The sequence below is a fragment of the Kogia breviceps genome, chromosome 10 (genome assembly GCF_026419965.1).
Source record: "Kogia breviceps isolate mKogBre1 chromosome 10, mKogBre1 haplotype 1, whole genome shotgun sequence".
Classification (NCBI taxonomy): domain Eukaryota; kingdom Metazoa; phylum Chordata; class Mammalia; order Artiodactyla; family Physeteridae; genus Kogia; species Kogia breviceps.
The window spans coordinates 53529507-53552964 of record NC_081319.1 but is presented as its reverse complement, the minus strand read 5'-3'; the positions used below and the strand labels follow the sequence as shown (position 1 = coordinate 53552964).

The 23458-nt window shown below is 43.3% G+C and overlaps 1 protein-coding gene and 1 non-coding gene across 12 annotated transcripts in view; one reads left to right on the top strand and one right to left on the bottom strand.

Annotated features, from left to right (window-relative positions):
- The window catches only part of OSBPL10 (oxysterol binding protein like 10), a 321796-nt gene that overhangs the window by 217457 nt on the left and 80881 nt on the right, over window positions 1-23458 (bottom strand). For 9 of the 11 annotated variants that reach the window (XM_067005845.1, XM_067005851.1, XM_067005844.1 and 6 more), the window contains one exon: window positions 4909-5084. The exons of 1 other annotated variant lie outside the window; for it this stretch is intronic. In XM_067005845.1, coding sequence (XP_066861946.1) covers window positions 4909-5084 — 176 coding nt within the window. Of the gene's footprint in view, window positions 1-4908; window positions 5085-15401; window positions 15420-23458 lie in introns of those variants that run through there. One more of the 11 variants, XM_067005850.1, reaches the window with a different exon arrangement.
- TRNAW-CCA (transfer RNA tryptophan (anticodon CCA)) lies at window positions 3488-3560 on the top strand. The gene has a single exon. It is a non-coding gene; the product is annotated as a tRNA-Trp (tRNA).

The following is a 23458-nucleotide window of genomic DNA, read 5'->3' as shown; positions in this document are numbered from 1 at the left end:
TCATGCAGATAATAAAACTTTTATGTTTGCTATTATAACCCTTAAAAAAAAACCTTGGGGTTTAATAACCCAGAGAATAACAACTAAAAGGCAAAATGAGATGGCTCAAAAGGTTAATTGGTTGGGCTGTTCTTTTGTACAGGTTCGTGTCATTTTAGAAACCACAGGCGGGTTTACAGCAATGCAAGCTTACCTCAAGAAACAAGAAAAATATCAAATGAACAAACTAACCTTACACCTAAAGGAACTAGAGAAAGAAGAACAAACAAAACCCAAAGTTAGAAGAAGGAAATAAATCATCAAAATCACAGCAGAAATAAATGAAATAGAAACAAGGAAAACAATAGCAAAGATCAATAAAACTAAAAGCTGGTTCTTTGAGAAGATAAACAAAATTGATAAATCATTAGCCAGACTCATCAAGAAAAAGAGGGAGAGGACTCAAATCAATAAAATTAGAAATGGAAAAGGAAAAGTTACAACAGATACCACAGAAATACAAATCATCCTAAGAGACTACTACAAGCAGCTCTATGCCAAAAAAATGGACAACCTGGAATGGACAAATTCTTAGAGAGGTATGACCTTCCAAGACTGAACCAGAAAGAAATAGAAAATATGAACAGACCAATCACAAGTAATGAAATTGAAACTGTGACTGAAAATCTTCCAACAAACAGAAGTCCAGGATCAGATGGGTTCACAGGTGAATTCTATCAAACATTTAGAAAAGAGCTAACACCCATCCTTCTCAAACTCTTCCAAAAAATTAGAGGAAGGAACACTCCCAAACTCATTCTATGAGGCCACCATCACCTGATACCAAAACCAGACAAAGATACTACAAAGAAAGAAAATTACAGACCAATATCACTCATGAATATAGATGCAAAAATCCTCAAAAAAATACTTGTAAACAGAATCCAACAACACATTAAAAGGATCATACAACATGATCAAGTGGGATTTATCCCAGGGATGCAAGTATTCTTCAGTATATGCAAATCAATCAATGTGATACACCATATTAACAACTTGAAGGAGAAAAACCATATGATCATCTCAATAGATGCAGAAAAAGCTTTTGACAAAATTCAACACCCATTTATGATAAAAACTCTCCAGAAAGTAGGCATAGAGGGAACATACCTCAACATAATAAAGGCCATATATGAAAAAACCCACAGCAAACATCTTTCTCAGTGGTGAAAAACTGAAAGCATTTCCTCTAAGATCAGGAACAAAACAAGGATGTCCACTCTCACCACTATTATTCAACATAGTTTGGAAGTCTTAGCCATGGGAATCAGAGAAGAAAAAGAAATAAAAGGGAATACAAATTGGAAAAGAAGAAGAAAAAATCACTGTTTTCAGAAGACATGATACTATACATAGAGAATCCTAAAGATGCCACCAGAAAACTACTAAAGCTAATCAACAAATATGGTAAGGTTGCAGGATACAAAATTAAAGCACAGAAATCGCTTGCTTATACTCTAACAACGAAAGATCAGAAAGAGAAATGAAGGAAACAATCCCATTCACCACTGCAACAAAAAGAATAAAATACCTAGGAATAAACCTACCTAAGGAGACAAAAGACTTGTATGCAGAAAACTATAAGACACTGATGAAAGACATTAAAGATGATACCAACAGATGGAGAGATATACCATGTTCTTGGATTGGAAGCATCAACATTGTGAAAATGGTTATACTACCCAAAGCAATCTACAGATTCAATGCAATCCCTATCAAATTACCAATGGCATTTTTTACAGAACTAGAACAAAAAAATCTTAAAATCTGTATGCAGACACAAAAGACCCCGAACAGCCAAAGCAGTCTTGAGGGAAAAAAACGGAGCTGGAGGAATCAGACTCCCTGACTTCAGACTATACTACAAAGCTACAGTAATCAAGACAATATGGTACTGGCACAAAAACAGAAATATAGATCAATGGAACAGGACAGAAAGCCCAGAGATAAACCCATGCAACTATGGTCAACTAATCTATGACAAAGGAGGCAAGGATATACAATGGAGAAAAGACATGCTATTCAGTAAGCGGTGCTGGGAAAACTGGACAGCTACACATAAAAGAATGAAATTAGAACACTCCCTAACATCATACACAAAAATAAATCAAAATGGATTAGAGACCTAAATATAAGATTGGACACTATAAAACTCTTAGAGGGAAACATAGGAAGAACACTCTTTGACATAAATCACAGAAAGATCTTTTTTGATTCATCTCCTAGAGTAATGGAAATAAACACAAAAATAAACAAATGGGACCTAATGAAACTTAAAAGCTTTTGCACAGCAAAGTACGAAAAAGACGAAAAGACAACTCTCAGAATAGGAGAAAATATTTGCAAATGAATCAATGGACAACAAATTAATCTCCAAAATATATAAACAGCTCATGCAGCTCAATATTAAAAAAACAAACAACCCAATCCAAAAATGGGCAGAAGACCTAAATAGACATTTCTCCAAAGAAGACATACAGATGGTCAAGAAGCACATGAAAACCTGCTCAACATCACTAATTATTAGAGAAACGCAAATCAAAACTAGAGAAAAGGGAACCCTCTTGCATTGTTGGTGGGAATGTAAATTGATACAGCCACTATGGAGAAAGTATGGAGGTTCCTTAAAAAACTACAAATAGAACTACCATATGACCCAGCAATCCCACTACTGGGCATATACCCAGAGAAAACCATAATTCAAAAAGACACATGCACCCCAATGTTCACTGCAGCACTATTTACAATATCCAGGTCATGGAAGCAACCTGAATGCCCATAGGCAGACGAATGGATAACAAAGATGTGGTACATATATACAATGGAATATTACTCAGCCACAAAAAGGAACGAAATTGGGTCATTTGTAGAGACTGTCATATAGACTGAAGTAAGTCAGAAAGAGAAAAACAAATATCGTATATTAACACATATATATGCAACCTAGAAAATGGTACCGATGAACTGGTTTGCAGGGCAGAAAGACACAGATGTAGAGAACAAACGTATGGACACCAAGGGGGGAAAGCGGGGGGGTGGGGTGTGTGTGATAAACTGGGAGATTGGGATTGACATGTATACACTAATATGTATAAAATGGATAACTAATAAGAACCTGCTGTATAAAAAAATAAGTAAAATAAAATTCAAAAATTCAATAAATAAGAAAACAAAACCACAGGTGGCAGTGAGGCATTAAGTTTTACACCTGCTATTGTTTCTGCTCTGACAATTTATTAAGCAATAAAGAGCAAAGAGAAACCAAGGACCATATAAATCTGGGACACGCTCTGTATGAATCTCCAAAGAGAACGTGAATCTTCTCACAGTTCCCAAAACACAAAAAACTTTCTTCAACTATAGACATTTTTACATCATAGGTTTGTGGATTGTTTTATAGATCCTGAGATATGACTTGTATATTGATAATAAAAGAACCTCAGGAAATTCCCTGGTGGTCCAGTGGTTAGGACTCTGCACTTCCAAAGCCAGAGGCCCAGGTTCAATCCCTGGTTGGGGAACTAAGATCCCACAAGCTGCACAGCATGGCTGAAAAATAAAAATAAAGGAACCTCAGGTTGACCTGCCTCTGGGCAGCAAAGCTTGGAGGAAGGTCAGCAAACACTGAGCTCTGAGCTGGGGAATCAAGGCCCTCAGTCTGGCTTTGCGGAGGCTGAGCCACCACTGTCAGCCCCCGGGGTCAAGGAGAGAAAACAAGGGCCCTTTTCTTTGTATGAGGTCCTTCCTTGGGCAAAGAAAAACGTGATATGAGAGGGCTTCCCTAGTGGTGCAGTGATTGAGAGTCTGCCTGCCGATGCAGGGGACACGGGTTCGTGCCCTGGTCCGGGAGGATCCCACATGCCGCAGAGCGGCTGGGCCCGTGAGCCATGGCCGCTGAGCCTGCGCGTCCAGCGCCTGTGCTCCGCAACGGGAGAGGCCACAACAGTGAGAGGCCCGCATACCGCAAAAAAAAAAAAAAAAAGAAAAATGTGATATAAGAGGCAGAATTACCACCCCCGAACACTTAATATACACTACTTTCCTCAGACCTTAATAACACTGACTCTGTGTGTGTGTACCTGCACACACATGCAAACATGTGCATTTGGGGTTTGGTTTTGTTATTTTGTTAGAAGAAGACTGACAATTTTTCCGGCAATGTGCCCATGACAGAATGCTGGAAGAATGATCTAGCGATCAAATCACATGGCTACAGACAACTCTGGCCCATCAGAAAACCTGCAAGGTGGATATGCCTCGGGGGCGACAATACCTACAGTTCCAGCCAAATGCTGGGCTCCCCGGAGACCTGAGGAGGATGCTTAGCAGACCTCAGCTTTCAAGAAGCAAAGAAAAGAGGAGAAAGTGGACAACAGGACATAACACCAGTTGGCTTTTCACCAGGCTCTAGGGCCACAATGGGTTAAATGAAGTACAAGTGAAGGGGCATTTACTAAGAGCTGGTTCTAGAGAAAATTTAAGCAGAGGACACCATGACCCTTAAAAGGCTTGACCTGTCCTCAGATCACAGCCCCACGGGCATTGGAGGAAAGATTCACAGTATACGGTCCAGGAAATATATACTGAGCTAATATGAAAAATCTGCCCAAGTCCTAAGGCTCAGCCAGGTTTGCGATCACTCACCTTTTGTTTGTCCTTAATTGCTCAGTTAATTAGGACAAACACTTTCTAATGTCAGCTCCTCTCCCCACCCCAGGGGTAGGAGAAGCAGCATCTGTCACCAGAGTCCACAAACCCGGTAAATTGTTAAAGGTGATTTTTTTTAAAAAATCAAAAAATGAGAGCCATCACCATGGTAACAGTGAACCCAGGAGGCCCGTCTGAAAAGTTCCCGGGAGGAGAACGTACCTCTCAGTTTGTACATCTCCCCGTTGGCAGAGTACACGACGAGCATATGGGGCGCTTCGTCACTCAGGGACACGATGGCGCCGGACAGAGACAGGGCCCCTCGAGGCTTCTGGTGTTTGCTTTGCTCATTCACAAAATACTGCAGGATACCAGCCTCAAAATCCAGCACAAAGTACCTGTGTGGAGAAACCACAGTGCATCAGTTTTCTCTCCAAGCAAAGAAGAAAAAGAACATAATCCTTAAGTTGACATCAAGGCTCCCAAACCAGGATGCTGGAAGCTAAATGTCCCTGCCAGGCACCCACACAAGTCATCCCCGTGTAGGGAGAGAGCACCCAATTCTTAAGTCAAAGAAGAACTTGTCATGGCCCCTGGGTCAAGGGCAAGGGCCAGGCCCATTCTGGATTCGGTGCAATGCCCATTCATACGTAAGCCTCAGAATGGTAAAGAAGAGGGAAGCATTGGGACACAGACTCTGGTAACAGGCTCCACGTGACTTCACAGGAACAGCTGAAATTCACACCCCAGAGGCAGCAAGCTGAGCCAGACTCCAGCCAACAGCCTGGGCACTGTATGGGGCCTGAGCTGGTCAATCCAGGAACTGGAGGTGCTCACACAGCCCCCTGGGTGAGCACCTCCAGCGGGCCCTTCCATGGATCACTTTTCACACAAAGGGACAAGAATTCCCTCCGCTCTGGGAGGCTGTAATGCCATTGAAGTCTACATTCAGGGTGAAAACAGGGAAACTGCCAGCTGCCTAAATCACTCAAACAAATCTTGGTAGCCGAGTACCTGGCCTGTTTATAGTCACCATCTATCACCAGGAAGCAATCAAGACAACTTCCCCTTCTCCACCAGGACGAGTTGTCTTCATGTGGGACCCACACACCCCCTGGGTCCCAGAGGCTCACCACAGCCCCTGCTGACTCTCCCAGACTCTCACTTTCTGCTCCATCCATGCTGGCTCACCCAGCTGCCTCCTACCACTTTGCTCATGCTGTTTTCCCCACCTGGAGCAGTTACTTGAAGTGATGCAGATTGTTACCAATCCATGCCGTCGAAACTCTTCCCACAATTGGGCTTCCCATCAGGATCCAACTGCACGGTCAGTAAGTTTGTCTCATTAAAGAAAGAGTCCAGACATTGTCTGACACGCATGGCACACACAAGCCACAATACCAGTCTCAAATCAACCACGGCGCAATTGGGGGGTGGGAGAAAGCAAGTTCTTCATCAGCTTGAGATATACTTGCCACCCCTGTGGCTAGAACGTGGTTCCGTCCCCTATTTACTGCACGGTAACTTCAGGAACAACTCAGGTGTCACCAACTTGAGAAAGCGTCTCCTGATCAGGTCAAATCTTCCTCCCACAAGCTCTCACTTTGAACTCACCCCTCATGGCCCTGGCCTCATCAGGAGTCTACATTTGCAGGATTATCCAATTCAATGTCTGGTTCCCCCCAGACTCTACGCTGTTCGGAGGCGAACAGTGCCTGACACCTCGCTGATACTCAGTTAATATTTATTCAATGAATGAATGAAAGGGAAAAAAACTACCAAATTCCACCCTTATCAATCCGTGCACCAAAGCAGCTGGGTCACCACTGTGAACTTGCAGAGGCATTGGAAAATATGTCACGCTTTTGAGGGATATAGAGTGATACTCAATGTCGGTCAGATATAAAGCATATGAAGAACTCAGGCAGTTTTCACAGTTTCGATACTAGTTGCACTGCATTCCTTTCAAAGACATAGTAACTTTGCAAAGCTGGGTTTTCAGCAGTTGCTGGGTTAACAAGGAAACATCGATAGGGAATAGGAAGATTCCTATTCCTATCTTGATAGATTCCTATCTTGTTGGCAGAGATGCCAACAAGATCCCAAGGTTTCAGAGAGAATCTGTGCAGAATCCGCAGGCACACAGTCTATCAACAAGTAATTGAGGTTATTTAATGTAGAAATATATTCATAACATAGAAACATAAACATTTATGTTTATTATTTTTTCAAACGGCCACTGAGTTGTTAGGACATCAATGTACATGAAGTTGTTTGGAGCTGACTGCTTTAATAATAATTTGTTTAAAAGCTGAATGCTTTCATAATAAATGAAACTGTAGGATTTTTATTTAACCTCTAAGCACCACGAACCAAGAAAGTTTACAAACTTCTGACCTAATTGATTCTCATAGTAACCAACAGACAGCCATCATTATTCCCCATTTTACAGGCACTAAGACTCAAAGAAACTCAAAATCTAAGTCCCACTTGTCTGTGTCCAAATCCACACCTGGTTCAGTCCAGCACTCACAAACTCTCCTTCGAGTCTCCCGCAAGTCCCCACCCTTGCTGCTTGCTCCTCTCTGTGTCACCTCTCCTGTACCCACTTAGGTACTTTATTCTCCAAAGCTTCCTGCTCCAACAGAGCTAGCTGGGCTGAAAGCACCTTTGCCTGGCCACAAAGGTCTCACCTCATCCCCATCCCACAGAGCAGGCGTACCTGACGAGCCAGGTCTCAACCCTCCAAAACTCCAATTCCTCTAAGAAATATTAATTATTTGTAACATTCCAAATGTCCTGGCCAAGGCTATTTATCTTTTTTACCCCTCTCTTTCCCTATCTCTCGAGTCACAATAATAAGGGTATACTTCTGGTATCCACGATTAGCATGGATAAATCAAGACACAAAAATGTGCTCCTGCACCAGGACTATTCAAAGTGCGGTTCCTCGCCCAACAGTATCATCACCTGGGAGCTTATTTGAAATGTAAATTCTTGGGCCCCACCCAAGACCTGCTGAATCAGAAACGGGTGGGGGTGTGGGGCGGCCAGGAAGCTTCCAGGTGATTCTGATGAAGCTCAAATTTGAGAAGCACTGGCCTAAACTAATAGCTCATCACCAAATCCCTGCCCTCCATTTCCAGGAGACTCAAGCAGAATACATTTCCCAGCTTTCTTCGTAAGGACGTGTGGCCATTTGACTGAGCTGTAGCCAACAGAATGTGAGAAGGAATCCAAGCCAGGCCTGTAACATACAGACAGACAGACAGACGCATGCACACACACACACACACACACACACAGATTGGAATGGAGACACCCTGCAGGACAACTCGGGATCCACAACGGGTGTGGCAAAGACACAAGAGGGAAGCAGCCTGGATCCCCGAATTACCACCTGGAAGAGAGTCACCTCATTTCTACATGGATGAGAAAGAAGCTTCTGCTTATTAGGCCACTAAGATCAGTTAAAGAAGCCAGCCTGACAAATTCACAAAAAAATCTTTTTTAAATGTCTATTTTCACGTCCTTCTACTTGAAATGTGCTCCTCTCCTCCTTTCTGTGATGTGAAGACCAAATTCCATCAACGAGAGAAGAGCTGGGGTGATTTCTGAGCCGCAGTGGTCACATTATTCAAATGCTGACCCTGCCCTTCTCTTTAAAAGAGTAAATGTTCTCACGAAATTGAGTTATATGTAGTGAGGTGGATGGACCTAGAGTCTGTCATACAGGGTGAAGTAAGTCAGAAGAAGAAAAACAAATACCGTATGCTAACACATATATGGAATCTAAAAAAAAAAAAAAATGGTACTGATGAACCTAGTTGCAGGTCAGAAATAAAGAGGTAGACATAGAAAACGGACTTGAGGACATGGGGTGGGAGGGCAAAGCTGGGGCAAAGTGAGAGTAGCAACGACATATACACACTACCGAATGTAAAATAGTTGTCTGGTGGGAAGCGGCAGCATTGCACAGGGAGATCAGTTCGGTGCTTTGCGACCACCTAGAGGGGTGGGATAGGGAGGGTGGGAGGGAGACGCAAGAGGGAGGGGATATGGGGACATGTGTATGCATATGGCTGATTCACTTTGTTGTGCAACAGAAACACAGTATTGTGAAGCAATTATACTCCAATAAAGATCTATTAAAAAAAGAGCAAATGTTTTCCACGTGACCTATATTTAATGTCATGGTGACCGCAGCTGTGCAGACATGGCTCCTGGCAAATCACAGCATGAAGAGCAAGAATCCGTACAAGTGTAGGGAAGGAGCCTCGGCTCCAACTACAGTATTCTGTGTCTCCAGCCGCCCCTGCACCCCCCAAACCGCTCTGGCAGAGCAGCAGTGTCCCCCATCCATAAACATGCCTACTTTACACAGCAGGAAGCAGGAAAGGTAGTGCATAACATGAACAGGCTTCAAGGAAAAGGCAAGAGCAAGTTGCCCTCAACTCCCCGCCCAACCCCCATCCACCCTGTGCCGTTGGCTGGAATGGAGAAAGGGCTGGACACCTCTCTCCCCTTTCTGCTCTGCCCACTCATCAACCAGGCCCCCATCAGCCTTCCCCGCTCCCAGAAGCAGCCTCACAAACGCATCCTGCTCAGACCAACCATATATTTGCAAAGGACACTGTTAAGAAGCTGGTACCAAGAAATGAATTGAATACTGGGGGGTTTTTTCAATAAGGATGACGGAATAACCAGTTGAGGTCACATTATGCAGAATATGGGAACACATTAATGATTTTTCACATTACCTATTTCAAAATGACATCTTAATTCTAAACCCCTGCCTCAGGCAGAAAAAAAACATATTTCCACTGCTTCCTAAATTACTTTTAATGCAAATGCACAGGTTTGAATCATGTGCACTAAGCAAGGTCATCAATAATTTACTCCTTTTCTAAAGACGGTTAAAAATTCGATCGTATTTGGAAGGGAGTGAAAGGAGAATATCATTAAAAATTACAATAGACTAAACATAAAGTGTTCTTTCAGGATGGTCTTTGAAAGTTGATTTAGATTCTGTTACATGCAGGTAGGAGCTGTCCAGGCAGCACTAAGAAGGGCATTGCCTATGGGTCACATCCCCTGGGAGGAAAGAAATCACATTTGGTTTCCCACAGGGTCAGGGCTCTGTCAGGCACTGCTGGTTGAAGCTTGCTGCTGTATCTGAAACTCATAGCTTTCATTCTAAATGGAAAAGTTAACCGTATTTCTGGATGAGGCTTCATTAAATGAGGTTCAAATGCCAGATAAAATCCTGAAACATTCTTTAAGGTTTTTCCCTCTGGAGAAATGAATAAGATGAACCTAATTCCTAGTTGGTTCTTTTCTAATTAGCATCTCGAGCTTTAGTTTGCAACTTGACCAATGTGCAGGTGAACTTAACTGTATATGGAGGGAACATATTTTATGGACTATGTTAACAGACCAAAGAGGGTGCTGAGAGAGAAAAGAGAGAAAGAGGGGAGACATCAAACCAACCCATGAAAAGAGCCATCAGTCCCGATCAGGCCAGCTTTGGGGTGGCAGCCTCGCCCTGTTCCAAAGCTGGGACCCACGGCAAGTGGCAGGCCTGCCTCAGAAGGGCTGAGGACAGGCCACTGCTTCGAAAACAACACGTGAGCACGTGCACAGTCATAGACACACCTGCACACACACGCACTCACACGCGCATACACATTCACGCTCACCTGAGCAGGCCTACACACAAAGTAGCTGCCCTTACGCATCACTGCTCTCCAAGCCTTGCCTTGCTGAGGGTCATTTGTCAACACCTGTAGCCTTTTAATTCCCACCCCCACCTGCCTGACATAGTCTCGTGAAGGTTCAACTTCAGGATCTAGAAGTTGAAAACCAGACATATTTACTTTGAGAAGGTGGAGGCACACCAATGGCCATTAGCATACAGTCAGGAGCAGGAAAATAAAGGGGAAGCATTGGGGGGATGGGGGGAGGAACACAGGGGAACCAGTTCATTAATGCCAAGAAGCAGAAGGTACAAGCAAACTACAAGAGGGTTACAAAGAGTAAAAAAATGCAGTGAAAAAAAAAAAAAATCTTTCGAACAGGAACCTTGCCAGACAGGCTGCTGCTGATAAAAAGCTAAATCATTTCATCTAAACTTAAAAGTGAAAATTAAAGAAAGAGAAAAGGGCTTGAGAAGGAAGGTGATGGCCAGGTCCGTGATGCCTGAGCAGACACTTTTTATACCCACAGTACTACTTCCAGGAGGGCGTCAGGACCCCTCCCATTCTCCGTGGGGCTCCGCCGCTCGCTCCATGCCAGGCACGAGGCCCCGTCCACCACCCTCCACGCGCGAAAGCGGACCAAGCCCCCAGCTCGCGCAGGCGTTTTTCCTGTTGGGATCTGTCTCACCTTCCCAGGCCCTCTATTTTCTTTCTTCTTTCCCCCCAGCCCCCACAGTATTTATTAACTATTTATCAAGAGAAGCTATTCTTGGTGGGAATGTAAATTGATACAGCCACTATGGAGAACAGTATGGAGGTTCCTTATAAAACTAAAAACAGAACTACCATACGACCCAGCAATACCAATACGGGGCATATACCCTGAGAAAACCATAATTCAAAGAGTCATGTACCACAATGTTCATTGCAGCTCTACTTACAATAGCCAGGACATGGAAGCAACCTAAGTGTCCATCGACAGATGAATGGATAAAGAAGATGTGGCACATATATACAATGGAATAGTAGCCATAAAAAGAAATGGAGTTATTTGTAGTGAGGTGGAGGGACCTAGAGACTGTCATACAGAGTGAAGTAAGCCAGAAAGAGAAAAACAAACACCGTATGCTAACACATATATATGGAACCTAAAAAAAGAAAAACAAATGGTTCTGAAGAACCTAGGGGCAGGACAGGAATAAAGACGCCGACCTACTAGAGAATGGACTTGAGGACACAGGGAGGGGGAAGGGTAAGCTGGGACGAAGTGAGAGCGTGGCATGGACATATATACACTACCAAATGTAAAACAGCTAGTGGGAAGCAGCCGCATAGCACAGGGAGAACAGCTCGATGCTTTGTGACCACCTAGAGGGGTGGGATAGGGAGGGTAGAACTGAGACGCAAGAGGGAGGAGGTATGGGGATATATGTATAGCTGATTCATTTTGTTATAAAGCAGAAACTAACATACCATTGTAAAGCAATTATACTCCCAATAAAGATGTTAAAAGAAAAAGAAAAAGAGAGAGAGAGAGAAGGTATTCTTTAGCCCAAATATTCACACTTCACAGTTCAGGAACACAGCTCAGTGACAAACTTCCATGGAATTCAACCCAAAGAAATTCTTTACATTCCAAAATCACTTTGCACTCTGAAAGATGCCAGCCTTCTTCACCGCCTCAAACTCTTTCACGGATTCATAATTTCTGAAGAAATCTGCATATGCCAGGCCCTCTGTCTTCTGAGAAGGTCCTTCTGGAGGCCACCTGTGCCTTGTCCTGACCATGACAACAGTGACCTTTGTTCTTCAGCTAAAGACCCTTCTCTGGGTTGGGTGACTGACTGCCTAACTGTTCCAGAATCCCAGTCCACATGCCAGCAACACACCAAAATGGCCGCGGCTTGGTCCTGCCGGCCTGGGGCGTCCTGCTCTCCCCACAATCCCAGGGAGGCCTTGCCCGGTGCCGGCACTACACACCCATATTCCAGGTTTCACCTGCCTTCCAATTTCCTCTTGCCCACAACCACCCGAAATAGCACCATTTCTGAGATCTAGTATCACCACGTTTCTAAAACTTCCAACCTATTGCTTATAGAAAATAAAAACTCAAGGAAAATCAGCAAAGCAAAGCATATTCACTTGTGAAGGGAAGAGGATTTCAAATTGTGGGTGTATTTACCTAAGTTTACCTTAAGTCTTCAAAAGGACTATCAGCTGCTGATCATTGATTGAGCACCTCTCATCTTCAGAGATGAGTGTATCAAAGTTCTCCCCAGAGTTACTTCCATGGAGCTGCCTGTCTCACATAAGAGAGGGTGTCTCTGCCTCTCCAGGTGGGCCTATGACACGTTGGTCACTGTGGTCTCCTTACCTCAGAAGGGTTCACACTCAAAACCCTTAGAGTTTCTGGCTTGAGAAAGAAGGATAAATCTTCCAGAATTTCTCTCATGATAACCAAACTTCCTGGAGAGGATAGACGATGGATCCAGGCATCAAAACCTCACAACAGGGCTTCCCTGGTGATGCAGTGGTTGGGAGTCCGCCTGCCGATGCAGAGGACACGGGTTCGTGCCCCGGTCCGGGAGGATCCCACATGCCGCGGAGCAGCTGGGCCCGTGAGTCATGGCCGCTGAGCCTGCGCGTCCGGAGCCTGTGCTCCGCAATGGGAGGGGCCACAACAGTGAGAGGCCCGCGTACCGCAAAAAAAAAAAAAAAAAAACTCACAACAAGGTTCCAAGGCACAGCACCTGCAGGCAACCTCGATCCCAGCCAAGTGTTAAAGTCTGCAATTCTCTCAACACATGAAATTGGGGCGATGGCGAGAGAAATGCAGAGAGGCCTTCTTACATCTCTCAGCTCCCTACTATTCAACCTGTCAACAGAGACTTCCACAACTGCCACCATCCCCCCCCCCACCAAAAGCATGAAGTGAGAGACTCCAACACACTCCAGAAAGTACTAAACTGTCAGAGGGCCCTAAGTCACATCACCAACTCAGGGATAAATATACTGTCACATAACTCAGCCATTATTAAAAATATCCAGGCATTCAATACAAGTTCAACCTCAAATATATCAGAAAAATGTCATGTACTATGGCCTGTCTATAGCATAATCATTATGCTGGTCTTCAGATGTCTTAAAAATATATAAACAGCCACTGATAAAAACGATTGCTAATGTTTACAGAGCACTTTCTATGTGTCACGCATTTGTTCTGTCATATTATCTCATTTACACCTCCCAGCAGTCCTAGGAAGTAGATGTGACCATAACCTCTTTCTACAGATGAAAATTTCAAGAGCAGAAAGGTAAAAAAACACGCTCAAGATCTTACGGAGAGCAAGTTATGGGGTAGACTTTAACCAGGGACTCTAGCTTTACAGGCCCTGGCTCAAAACTGTTAAGATACCCTGTGTTTATTAAAATACCGTTTTCACTACAAAGATGCAAAAACATAGGGTCAAAACGGACAGAAAGATAAGAAAAAAAAAATTAAACACAATCAGATTGGAAGATTTTAAGAATTCTCCTTTCGCCCAGAGTTGGACAGATATGCAGAAAACAAACGGGGATATATAGATTTAAAACAATATATTCCCAAGTTTTATTTTAAATGTTACAAATAATTACATACTCCAGTGAAAAATATAACTGCTTTTTAGATGTCCATGGAACATTTTCCAAAATGTTGTCTAAAAAAACATCAAACATCTAAAAGTAGAAATTTTATAGGGCACAATGTTTGCACCTCATAGCAAAATAACATCTGACATGTTAAAGACTTAAAAAAAATAAACTAATAGTATTAGTTTTAATAATATATTCACATATAACTATATCATATTATATATTAGTAATAGGAGAAAATATGGGTGGATATTTTTAAACAGTTAGGGTGGGGAGGGCACCATAAGAAGAGATTGCAAAACCATACAGAAAAGTATTGACACATATTTCTAAATTTTAAAAAATCTCCAGCTAAAAATAATCTATAAATAAAATTAAAAGACAACCAATAAAGTAGAGTTTTAAAAAAGAATACTGAAGTGTCTTGCCTTCTAAAAAGAATGTTTTTTTACAGTTTAGGTTACTTCCTCCTGCTTCTGAATCAGCCTGGAAGCTTGTTAAAAATGTGGATTCCTGACTCCCAGCCCATACTTAGAGAATCAGAATCTTTGTGGCTGAGATCAGGAAATCAGGAAAATGAATTTCAAAGTTTGCCTAGATCATTCAAGTAGAAAAACCAGTGCAAAATCTAGTCAGGATAAAACCTTAGAGTGTTACTCACACCCTGTTTTTTTTCTGATCATTCAAGCTTTTACCCCTAAGCATTCATTCAACAAACATCTCAGCACTATGGGCCCATGCAACCAAGCGGAATATATTACTTAAGCGTGAGCTGACCTCATGTTGCCTTGGTCTGAAAGAGCCAAAGCCCTGCTCCTAAATCACCACAGCTCAGGCAGTAGGTATCTTGGCTCTGTTACGTTGGAAGTATTTTTGAGAAAGATTTAAAGAAAAGTTACGAAGTCACCAGGCCTGGAATTCCTGTATAATCGGATCATCAACTAGCATCACGTAGGTGCCCACCTGCGCAGAACAGCCCCAGGACAAGCCCAAGTAAAGCACCTGAAGATTAAGGGCCACCAGCCCCAGTGGCTGCTGCCTTGGGAACCGTCTCACCTGACAAAGGACCAGCACAAGTCACAGTGAACTCTTAACACAAGATTTGATGTATTGGGCTTGGATTTGATCTATCATGAGACTCCATCTGCTTTTAAAGACCAGGTGATTTAATAACAGGAGCAAGAACTGAGAGCTTTCTAACACAAGTTAGTACAGGCTTTCAGAATATTGCCCTGTCACCTTCTGAACTCCTATTAACTCTTAGGTTTCCAAGGACATTAGGTAAGAACTTCAACTACTACTTTAACTAAACTGTAAAATATCGAGACCCATCTTAACGCTCACAATTCATTTTCATTCTTGCCATCATCAACACATGGAACTTACCTGGGAATCCTTGAGGTGGGCCGAGTCTTTTTTTTTTTTTTTTTTTTTGCGGTACGCGGGTCTCACACTGTTGTGGCCTCTCCCGTTGCGGAGCACAGGCTCCGGATGCGCAGGCCCAGCAGCCATGGCTCACGGGCCCAGCCGCTCCGCGGCATGTGGGATCTTCCCGGACCGGGGCACGAACCCGTGTCCCCTGCATCAGCAGGCGGATTCTCAACCACTGCGCCACCAGGGAAGCCCGGGCCGAGTCTTGAATCAAGTCTCTGCCTATCACTAAAAGCTTCAACATAGACATCAAGTCACAGTGAAAAGGATTCTGATACTGGCTAAAGCCCCAGGACAAAGACGAGTGGGCAGCCCAGGCCTGGTACCCACCAAAATGAAGAGAGATGAGAAGCTGGCCTGTGGAGACCAGGGAATCAGTTAGGATCAGAAGCAGGCCCCTAGGCTCAGCTATTCTGCCCCAAATATCCAACTGAGTCAGACCCTAAGCCCCACTGTCCCTGGATCAGAGCGTCCTTTATTTTTCCCTATGGGTTACACAGCATGTAGGAAAGAGGTGTGATCTGGCAGCAAGAGGCCTGACTAGACCTGTGGTTTTCAAACATTTGCTGCATTGGAATCACCTGGAATGTTGTTAAGACTCAAGTTCCTGTGCCCCTCCCCCAGATTCAGGTGGTATGGATGGAGCCAGAGAACTCTAGCAAGTTCCCATTTGATGCTGATGCTGCAGGTAGGGCCACACTTTGAGAGCCACTGAATTCTCACTTTTGTGACCTTGGCCACGGTACTTATACACTCTGAGCCTCGATGCCCATGTCTGCAAAAGCACAAAGCTGGCTCATTCTCTTCGGAACCATTCCACCATCGCTGTGCCTCAAGGTCTGTCTGGTTATAAAACAAGAACTTCCAGAAGTCCACATCACATTTCTGAATGCAGACAGTGAGTCGGATCCAATGCTCACGTTGCATTGTATCAGCAACAGCAGTTTAGTTAATTGACTACAAAGCCAACAAGACAGAACTTAAAACACGAGGCAGTGTTTGCTCTTTTTTGGAGGTGCCATGGCAATATTATTTGGCAAGGTTCTCAGTGTGGTCAGCTGTACCATGTTCTGTGATATGGATAAAGGATTGTGGATACATTTACTCATTCTATGGTTAAACAAAAGAGAATCTACATAAGCCCAGCTATTTTTAAAGAATTTAGCTTTGGTTCCAAAACTAAATTTTATTTCCAAGAATTCCCTCGTTTCTTTAAAAAAAAATTATTTTTAACTGAGTGCCAACCTTGCTAGGCACTATATGCTAAATGCTAAAAACATATTGGGGGGGGAGGGTGTGGAGAAAAGGGAACAGTCTTGCACTGCTGGTGGGAAAAAAAAAGATAAGGTTTTTATATATATAAAAATATAAAGATATTTTTTAAAATAAAAAAATAAAATGATAAAAAAATATATATATATATATATAGGAGGGGCCAACAAGTTTCCTGATCTAAAGGGGGCTTGGAAAAATGATGCCAACAGACAATAAAATATTTACAAAAGTAAATATATGACTATAGCTGTGCTGAGTCTCATTTCTCAAGACAAAATGTCCATGAACTGGTGAATGGATAAACAAACTGTGTTACATCCATACAATGGAGTACTATTTAGCAATAAAAAGAACACAGTACTGATACATGCTACATGGGTGAACCTCAGAAATATGATGCTACATGATAGAAACCAGATGCAAAAAGATTATATATTGTATGATTTCATTTATATGAAGCATCCAGAAAAGGGAAATTTATAGAGACAAAATGCAGATGAGTGTCTGTCTGGGGCTGAGGATGGGAACAGTATTAACTACACACTGGCTAGAGGAAATTATTTTTGCTGATAGGAATGTTCTCAAACTGGATTTTGGTGATAGTTGCACAACTATATAAATTAACGAAAAATTACTGAACTGTACACTTACAATGGGTCTATTTTATGGTGTGTAAATTATACCTTAATAAAGGTGTTTTTAAAAAACTTCAGCAATCTTGGCAATAGCCTAGACCAGGGTGGAGGTGACAGAATCACTGCAGGGGTACAATTGACAAGACCTGATAGTGAACTGGGAGTTCCGTTTGGAGACTGTTGCACTTCACACACCTTTAAAACTTCCAAAAGGTGTTGACTAGCAATTGGATGAATGGATTTGGAACCCAGAGAAAGTCTGAGCTGAGATATAAAGATGAAATCATCTAAAAGTAAGTAGCCATGGAAGCCAAAGCCATGGGTGAGATTGCACAGAAAGAGAATACAGGGGGGGGGGGGGGGGCAGGGATGAGGGGGTTCAGGATCAAGACGTGAGGAACTACAACATTAAACAGGAAAAGAGGAGGACAGAACAAGATAGAGAGGTAGGAGGAAAACCAGAACCCCAGAAAGAGAACCTTCACGAGGGCAGGAGTAATCATCTGTGTCAAATGCTAATGAAATGTCAGTAAGATAGGAACTGAAACATGTCTTCTTTGTGACCATACATGATCTATTTGTATATTTAAAGATTCATGGATTTCCATGACCCTAAGTTTATTGTGAAGCAAATCAGTTCCTGCTGGTGTGCAAGCCCAAGAGAAAAGAACTTCTCTTTTCTTCCAAACGTGTACCAAGTCCACCAGCTGTTTCCCAATACTCATGTTCCATTTTTACTGGGAACAGTGGAAAGATGGATCTCTGGGTTGAAACCAGGGGCTGCAACCTCAACTCTAGCTAGGATTAGCTTGTGGTCTGAAACCAAGTATAGTGGGGACAGCTGACTACCTACCTACCCCACCTACCAAATATCCATTGTCTCTCTCAAATCAAGAGAACTCCAATTTTTATCTGGGCCAATACATGATGCCAGAATACATTTCCCTACCTTCCTTTCAGCTAGATGTGGTCATCTGACTAAGTTCTAGCTCATGAAGAACAGTGATGGATTAGATCCCTTCCCCTCCTCTACCTGCTTTTTTGGAAGGTAGATGTGATGGCTGGAATTCCAACACTCCTTTTGGACTTTGAGGACATAGCCACACCCTAGGGATGACGAAGCAGAAAGTAAGAAGGAGCATGGGTCTCTGAAATCTGTGGAACCCCCAAACCAACCCTGCAAAGCTTATGCAAAAAAGCATGCATGTACAATGGAATATTACTCAGCCATAAGAAAAGAATGAAATAATGCCATTTGCAGCAACATGGATGGACCTAGAGATGATCATACTAAGTGAAGTAAGTCAGACAGACAAAGACAAATATCATATGATATTGCTTATAGGTGGAATCTAAAAATAAAAGATGCGAATGAGTCTATTTACAAAACAGAAATAGACCCACAGACATAGAAAACAAACTTATGGTTACCAAAGGGGAAAGGGGGGGAGAGATAAATTAGGAGTTTGGATTAACACAAACATACTACTAGATATAAAATAGATAAACAACAAGGACCTATACTATATAGCACAGGGAACTAGACTCAATATTTTATAATAACTTATAAGGGAAAAGAATATGAAAAAGAATATATATATATGTATGTATGTATAACTGAATCACTGTGCTGTACACCTACAGCTAACACAATGTTGTAAATCAACTCTATTTCAATTAAAAAATAAGTAAATAAAAAATAAACAAGAAGGATCTAAAGGTTAACAACAACAAAAAAAATCCCTGCCTTTATCTCATGGTCCTTCTATGGAGGAGAGGAGGGAAGGTGGAAAAGACAATACTTGCTCAGATTGGCCTAACCCTCTGAGGTAGGTATCACTACTACCCCTTTCTAACCATGAAGAAACAGAGAGGGGCTCTCTTTTACCAGAGTCACACAGCCCATAGGCAGTAGAGATGACGTGAGCCCAGGCAATCTGCCCCTAACCCCTGCACCATCCTGCCTGTCTCAGAAAGCTGTGAGCACACTAAATCTTCCCCCTCAGGACAGGGCGCCTCAGCCTTCAAGCATCTTCTAAGCAGAGGTGTGGGGCGGGAGAACGCACTGGTCAGGAAATGTCAACTGCTCAGACTGCAGTTCAGAGGTGGGATGTCTGCTCAAACCAGTGAACGCGGCTGCCCAGTGGCAATTTCTCCTCTATGGATTCTGCAGGCAGCTAACACCGAGGAGATGGGGAGGAGAGGAGATGAAAGGGTAAAATCCAAACAGGACCGTCCAAAGAATTCTCACCAGGGCTGATGAGCTTCACCCCAGAAAGATCAGCATCTTGCCTCTTGCGGCCGCCGTGGACAGCTGGCTCACTCACTCTCTCCCTGGTCCTCCAGGAAACCGAACACTCAGCAGGAGCATTGCAGCTCCCCCGCCTATGGATCTCAGGGCTGGGGAGGAAGGACAGGGCAGGCCTGGCAACTAGTCCCAGGCACTAATGCAAGAATAAGCCGAGATGACAGATGGGCAGATCAGATCAGCTCAGCTCAGGTTGCCACCAAGGGCCCTGGAAAAATACATTCCCAAAGGTAAATCACATGCTGGCTAGCTCTACCTGGCACGTCATTAAACTAACCTGAAAGGGTCCAACATACCAAAAATGCTGCCCAAAACAAGATTAAAGTCTCAACTGTTCCACCAACACATGCTCTGAGGCCTCCATGCAACACGATCCACCGCGACCAAAACACCGGGGCCAAAACAAAGCCACCCTGAGGTCGCCGGGTCCTCCTGGGAGTTGTGGACACAGCACGCTCTCTGCGGACACAGAATCCTGAGCGAGGACACAGAGGTCCAAGTGTCCACACATGCCCACTCGCCACAGGGAGCCTGAGTCAAAATCATTTCCAACCTGGTCTGACCTTGTCAAGATCTGCGCCTGGGGAAGCCGCTGGTGTTTTGCCACTGAGCTCAAGGAAACATGGAACCTCCCCAATTTTCTGGGGAAGAGGAGGTGTCAGCGAGTGGATAGAATTCCCAGTGTTGAGGTTTTTCTCGAAAGAATTTTTCTAGACACAACTACCAACATGTCTCTAGTGGCCACAAAACAAATGAACACACAACAAAGCAATCAGGTAAGAAAAGTATCTACCTCAAAGGACTTTTTTGAGAATTAAATAAGTTATTATTTGTAAAATGCTTAGAACAGTGTCTGGCACACTGCTAGCAATATATATATTCCACATATTACACATATATAAACAATATATATATGCAAATATATCTCAAATAACATATTGAGGAGATACTTAGCAATTACCCTTAAAAAAATCCTGTTGGTTTTTTTTTCATTTTACAATTAAGGAAAGAGCTTTTATTTTATTATTTTTGTTGTTAGGAATAGCAGGTTATGGAATTTAATTTACTATATTCTAGTTGCTGAGCTAACAGCTCTGTGACATAGATATTATTTCTATTCTACCAATAAAGAAACAATATGCAGAAAGGAATCCTGGTCTTATTTTTTCAGGGGCATGTGTCTGTGATCTTGTACTGGATACACACCAGTTGTGACTCCCAACTCCCCAAGTCACATGACAGCAAACCTGTCAACATGTCAGAGCGAGTAGCATTCCACAAAGAGTACCATGTCCAAGAGCCTAATGGCTGCTCATGTCAATAATGAGATTTAGGAGAATGAAGATTAGTAAATATCAACTGAATCCCAAACATCAACGGTATTTTCCAAATCTGATTTGAAATGTCCACTACATCATCTCCAGAACAAACATCTAACCCTTCGTAGCAAGACAGTTCAGCATTTCTTGCCAAGAAACTGTCACCTGATTCGCCTTTCTGACTCTTCCCATCCCTCAAAGAGGGGGAAACAGGAGAAAAAGAGGACTGAAGAGATGTGTGTTCTCCACAGATAGGGACGGTCCAGCCTGAATTTTGAGCACGGGTGGCCACTGTTCGACCTTATTAATCTCCTCTCCTGTGGAGGCAACATGAGTTTGGGGGCTCCCCACTAAGCTGTGTGGTATTTCAAGAACGCACTGCAGACAGTGCACTAAAAGAGGTAAATATCAAGGACGGGCAGCATTGCAACTATTTCATTTGCCTGGTCAGTTACTTGCCACTTCAGTTTGCAGAGCAAGAGCAAACAAAACAGTCCACTTCACAAAAAGCTAATCTCCTTTCAGTTGATTCTTCAAATTTCTCATACCCTCCCCCAACCATCTCTTAAACTGTTTTTCATAAAATATATATGACCTGCCTGCTCCTACCACTCCTAGCCAGAATTCATCTCTCTTTCATCAACTCTCCCGCAGCCGATTGTTGGAGCTGAAAAAGTGGGAAATCGCTTGGCTTCCTATTCTCATTATTACTGTTATTATTATCATCATCATCACCATCATCAGTTATGCGACTATCTTTGCCACCTAAGCTGGAAACTCCTTTGGGGTCATGTCACTTGATTAAGAATCCTTCTGGGCTGGGCACAGTACCTCGCATATGAAAGAGGCAAATACAAGTTCCCTGATAGACCAAGGTGAAGGTCAGTAAACAAAAACGTGTCCCTTCATTATCATTTATTGTCCTCATTTACCTATTATCACCACCATCACAATCAGAATAGAAAGCTCTCTCAAGGGCTTTCCTGGTGTCGCAGTGGTTGAGAGTCCGCCTGCCGATGCAGAGGACACGGGTTCGTGCCCCGGTCCGGGAAGATCCCACATGCCGCGGAGCGACTGGGCCCGTGAGCCATGGCCGCTGAGCCTGCGCGTCCGGAGCCTGTGCTCCGCAACGGGAGAGGCCACAACAGTGAAAGGCCCGCGTACCGCAAAAAAAAAGAGAGCAAGCTCTCTAAAGACAAAACTATTCTCCATCACCAAGAATATTTTTATTACTCTACGAATACGCCTGAGACTCCACACCAGGATGGGAAACTTTGCTTTTGTGAAATCTCAAGTCATTGACTCTGCATCTTACCCAGTGTACTTATCCCTGATTAAAGACCAGCCAGTCAGCAGAATAATCAATCCCCAACCATTCAGGACCTAGTTCGTCCATCTGGGGACCACCCTGAGTCCCCAGTCCCCTCCCCCACTGGCCACTCCTCTCTGAACGGTAAGAAAAGAGAACCAGGTTGGCTCCACGCAGCTGACCACGAGCAGATTGGATTCGACTTTCAGGGATAAGAGAGGCTGCACCTGACGGTGACAATGATGGTGTTAGGTCATCCATGGCTAACAGAGAACTCCCTGAAGTTAAACTTGATTTTCAAGAATCGTCACTCAAGTCATTGAAGACAGCGTACCTGCCAAACCCACTTCTGTAGAAGATTTTACATCGAGAGAACTTTGATGGCTCTGGGAAGCTGAACATTTCCCCAGCCCTCTGGAGAATCAGGGAAACTACACAGCCTGACTCTGAATTACTGATGTCATAATTTATTGCAAGGTCTTCATTAGGTCACAGGTCACACCCCGGATGCAATGCCAGGTACCCACTCAAGGGTCTGTGACTAGGAGTAAAAGCAACATGGAGCCAATGGTTCCCAAGCATCTGTGGTGCAAGGGTCCTGTGGCCCCGAACCCAACCAGTACCCAGCACACCCAACCCTCATCTGAGTCCTTATTTCATCATCTTATAAAATGCAGAGATATTCTTCACTCCATTTTATGCAAATGAAACCTAAGGCTGGTAAATTTAAGTGACTTTCCTGTTACCTCTCAGCTACTTTGTAAAAGGACTGGCTATTTGAACTTCTGGTCCATGGTTTATTTCATTAAATGATAAGGTTTCCTAAACTTAGGTTTACATTCACTACCAGGCATTCTTCTAGATGCTGGGGAAAGAGCAGTAAACAAAACAGATAATTCCTGCCTCATGGAGCTCTAGTGGGAGGACAGAAATTACAGGCATATAAGCAAATATGTTAAGTGTCCGTGAGCACTTTAGAAAAAAAATAAAACAATACAGTGTCAGAAAATGAAAAAAGGCTGCCATTTGGAGCATTCTAATATCACCAGGTCAGGGAAGGCCTGTCTATACACGGAGAATTTGAGCCGAGACCAGAAGGAAGAAGGTGAGGTGTGCCGGCTGAAGGAAATACTGTGTTCCAGGCAATAAGTACAATTTCAGAGGTG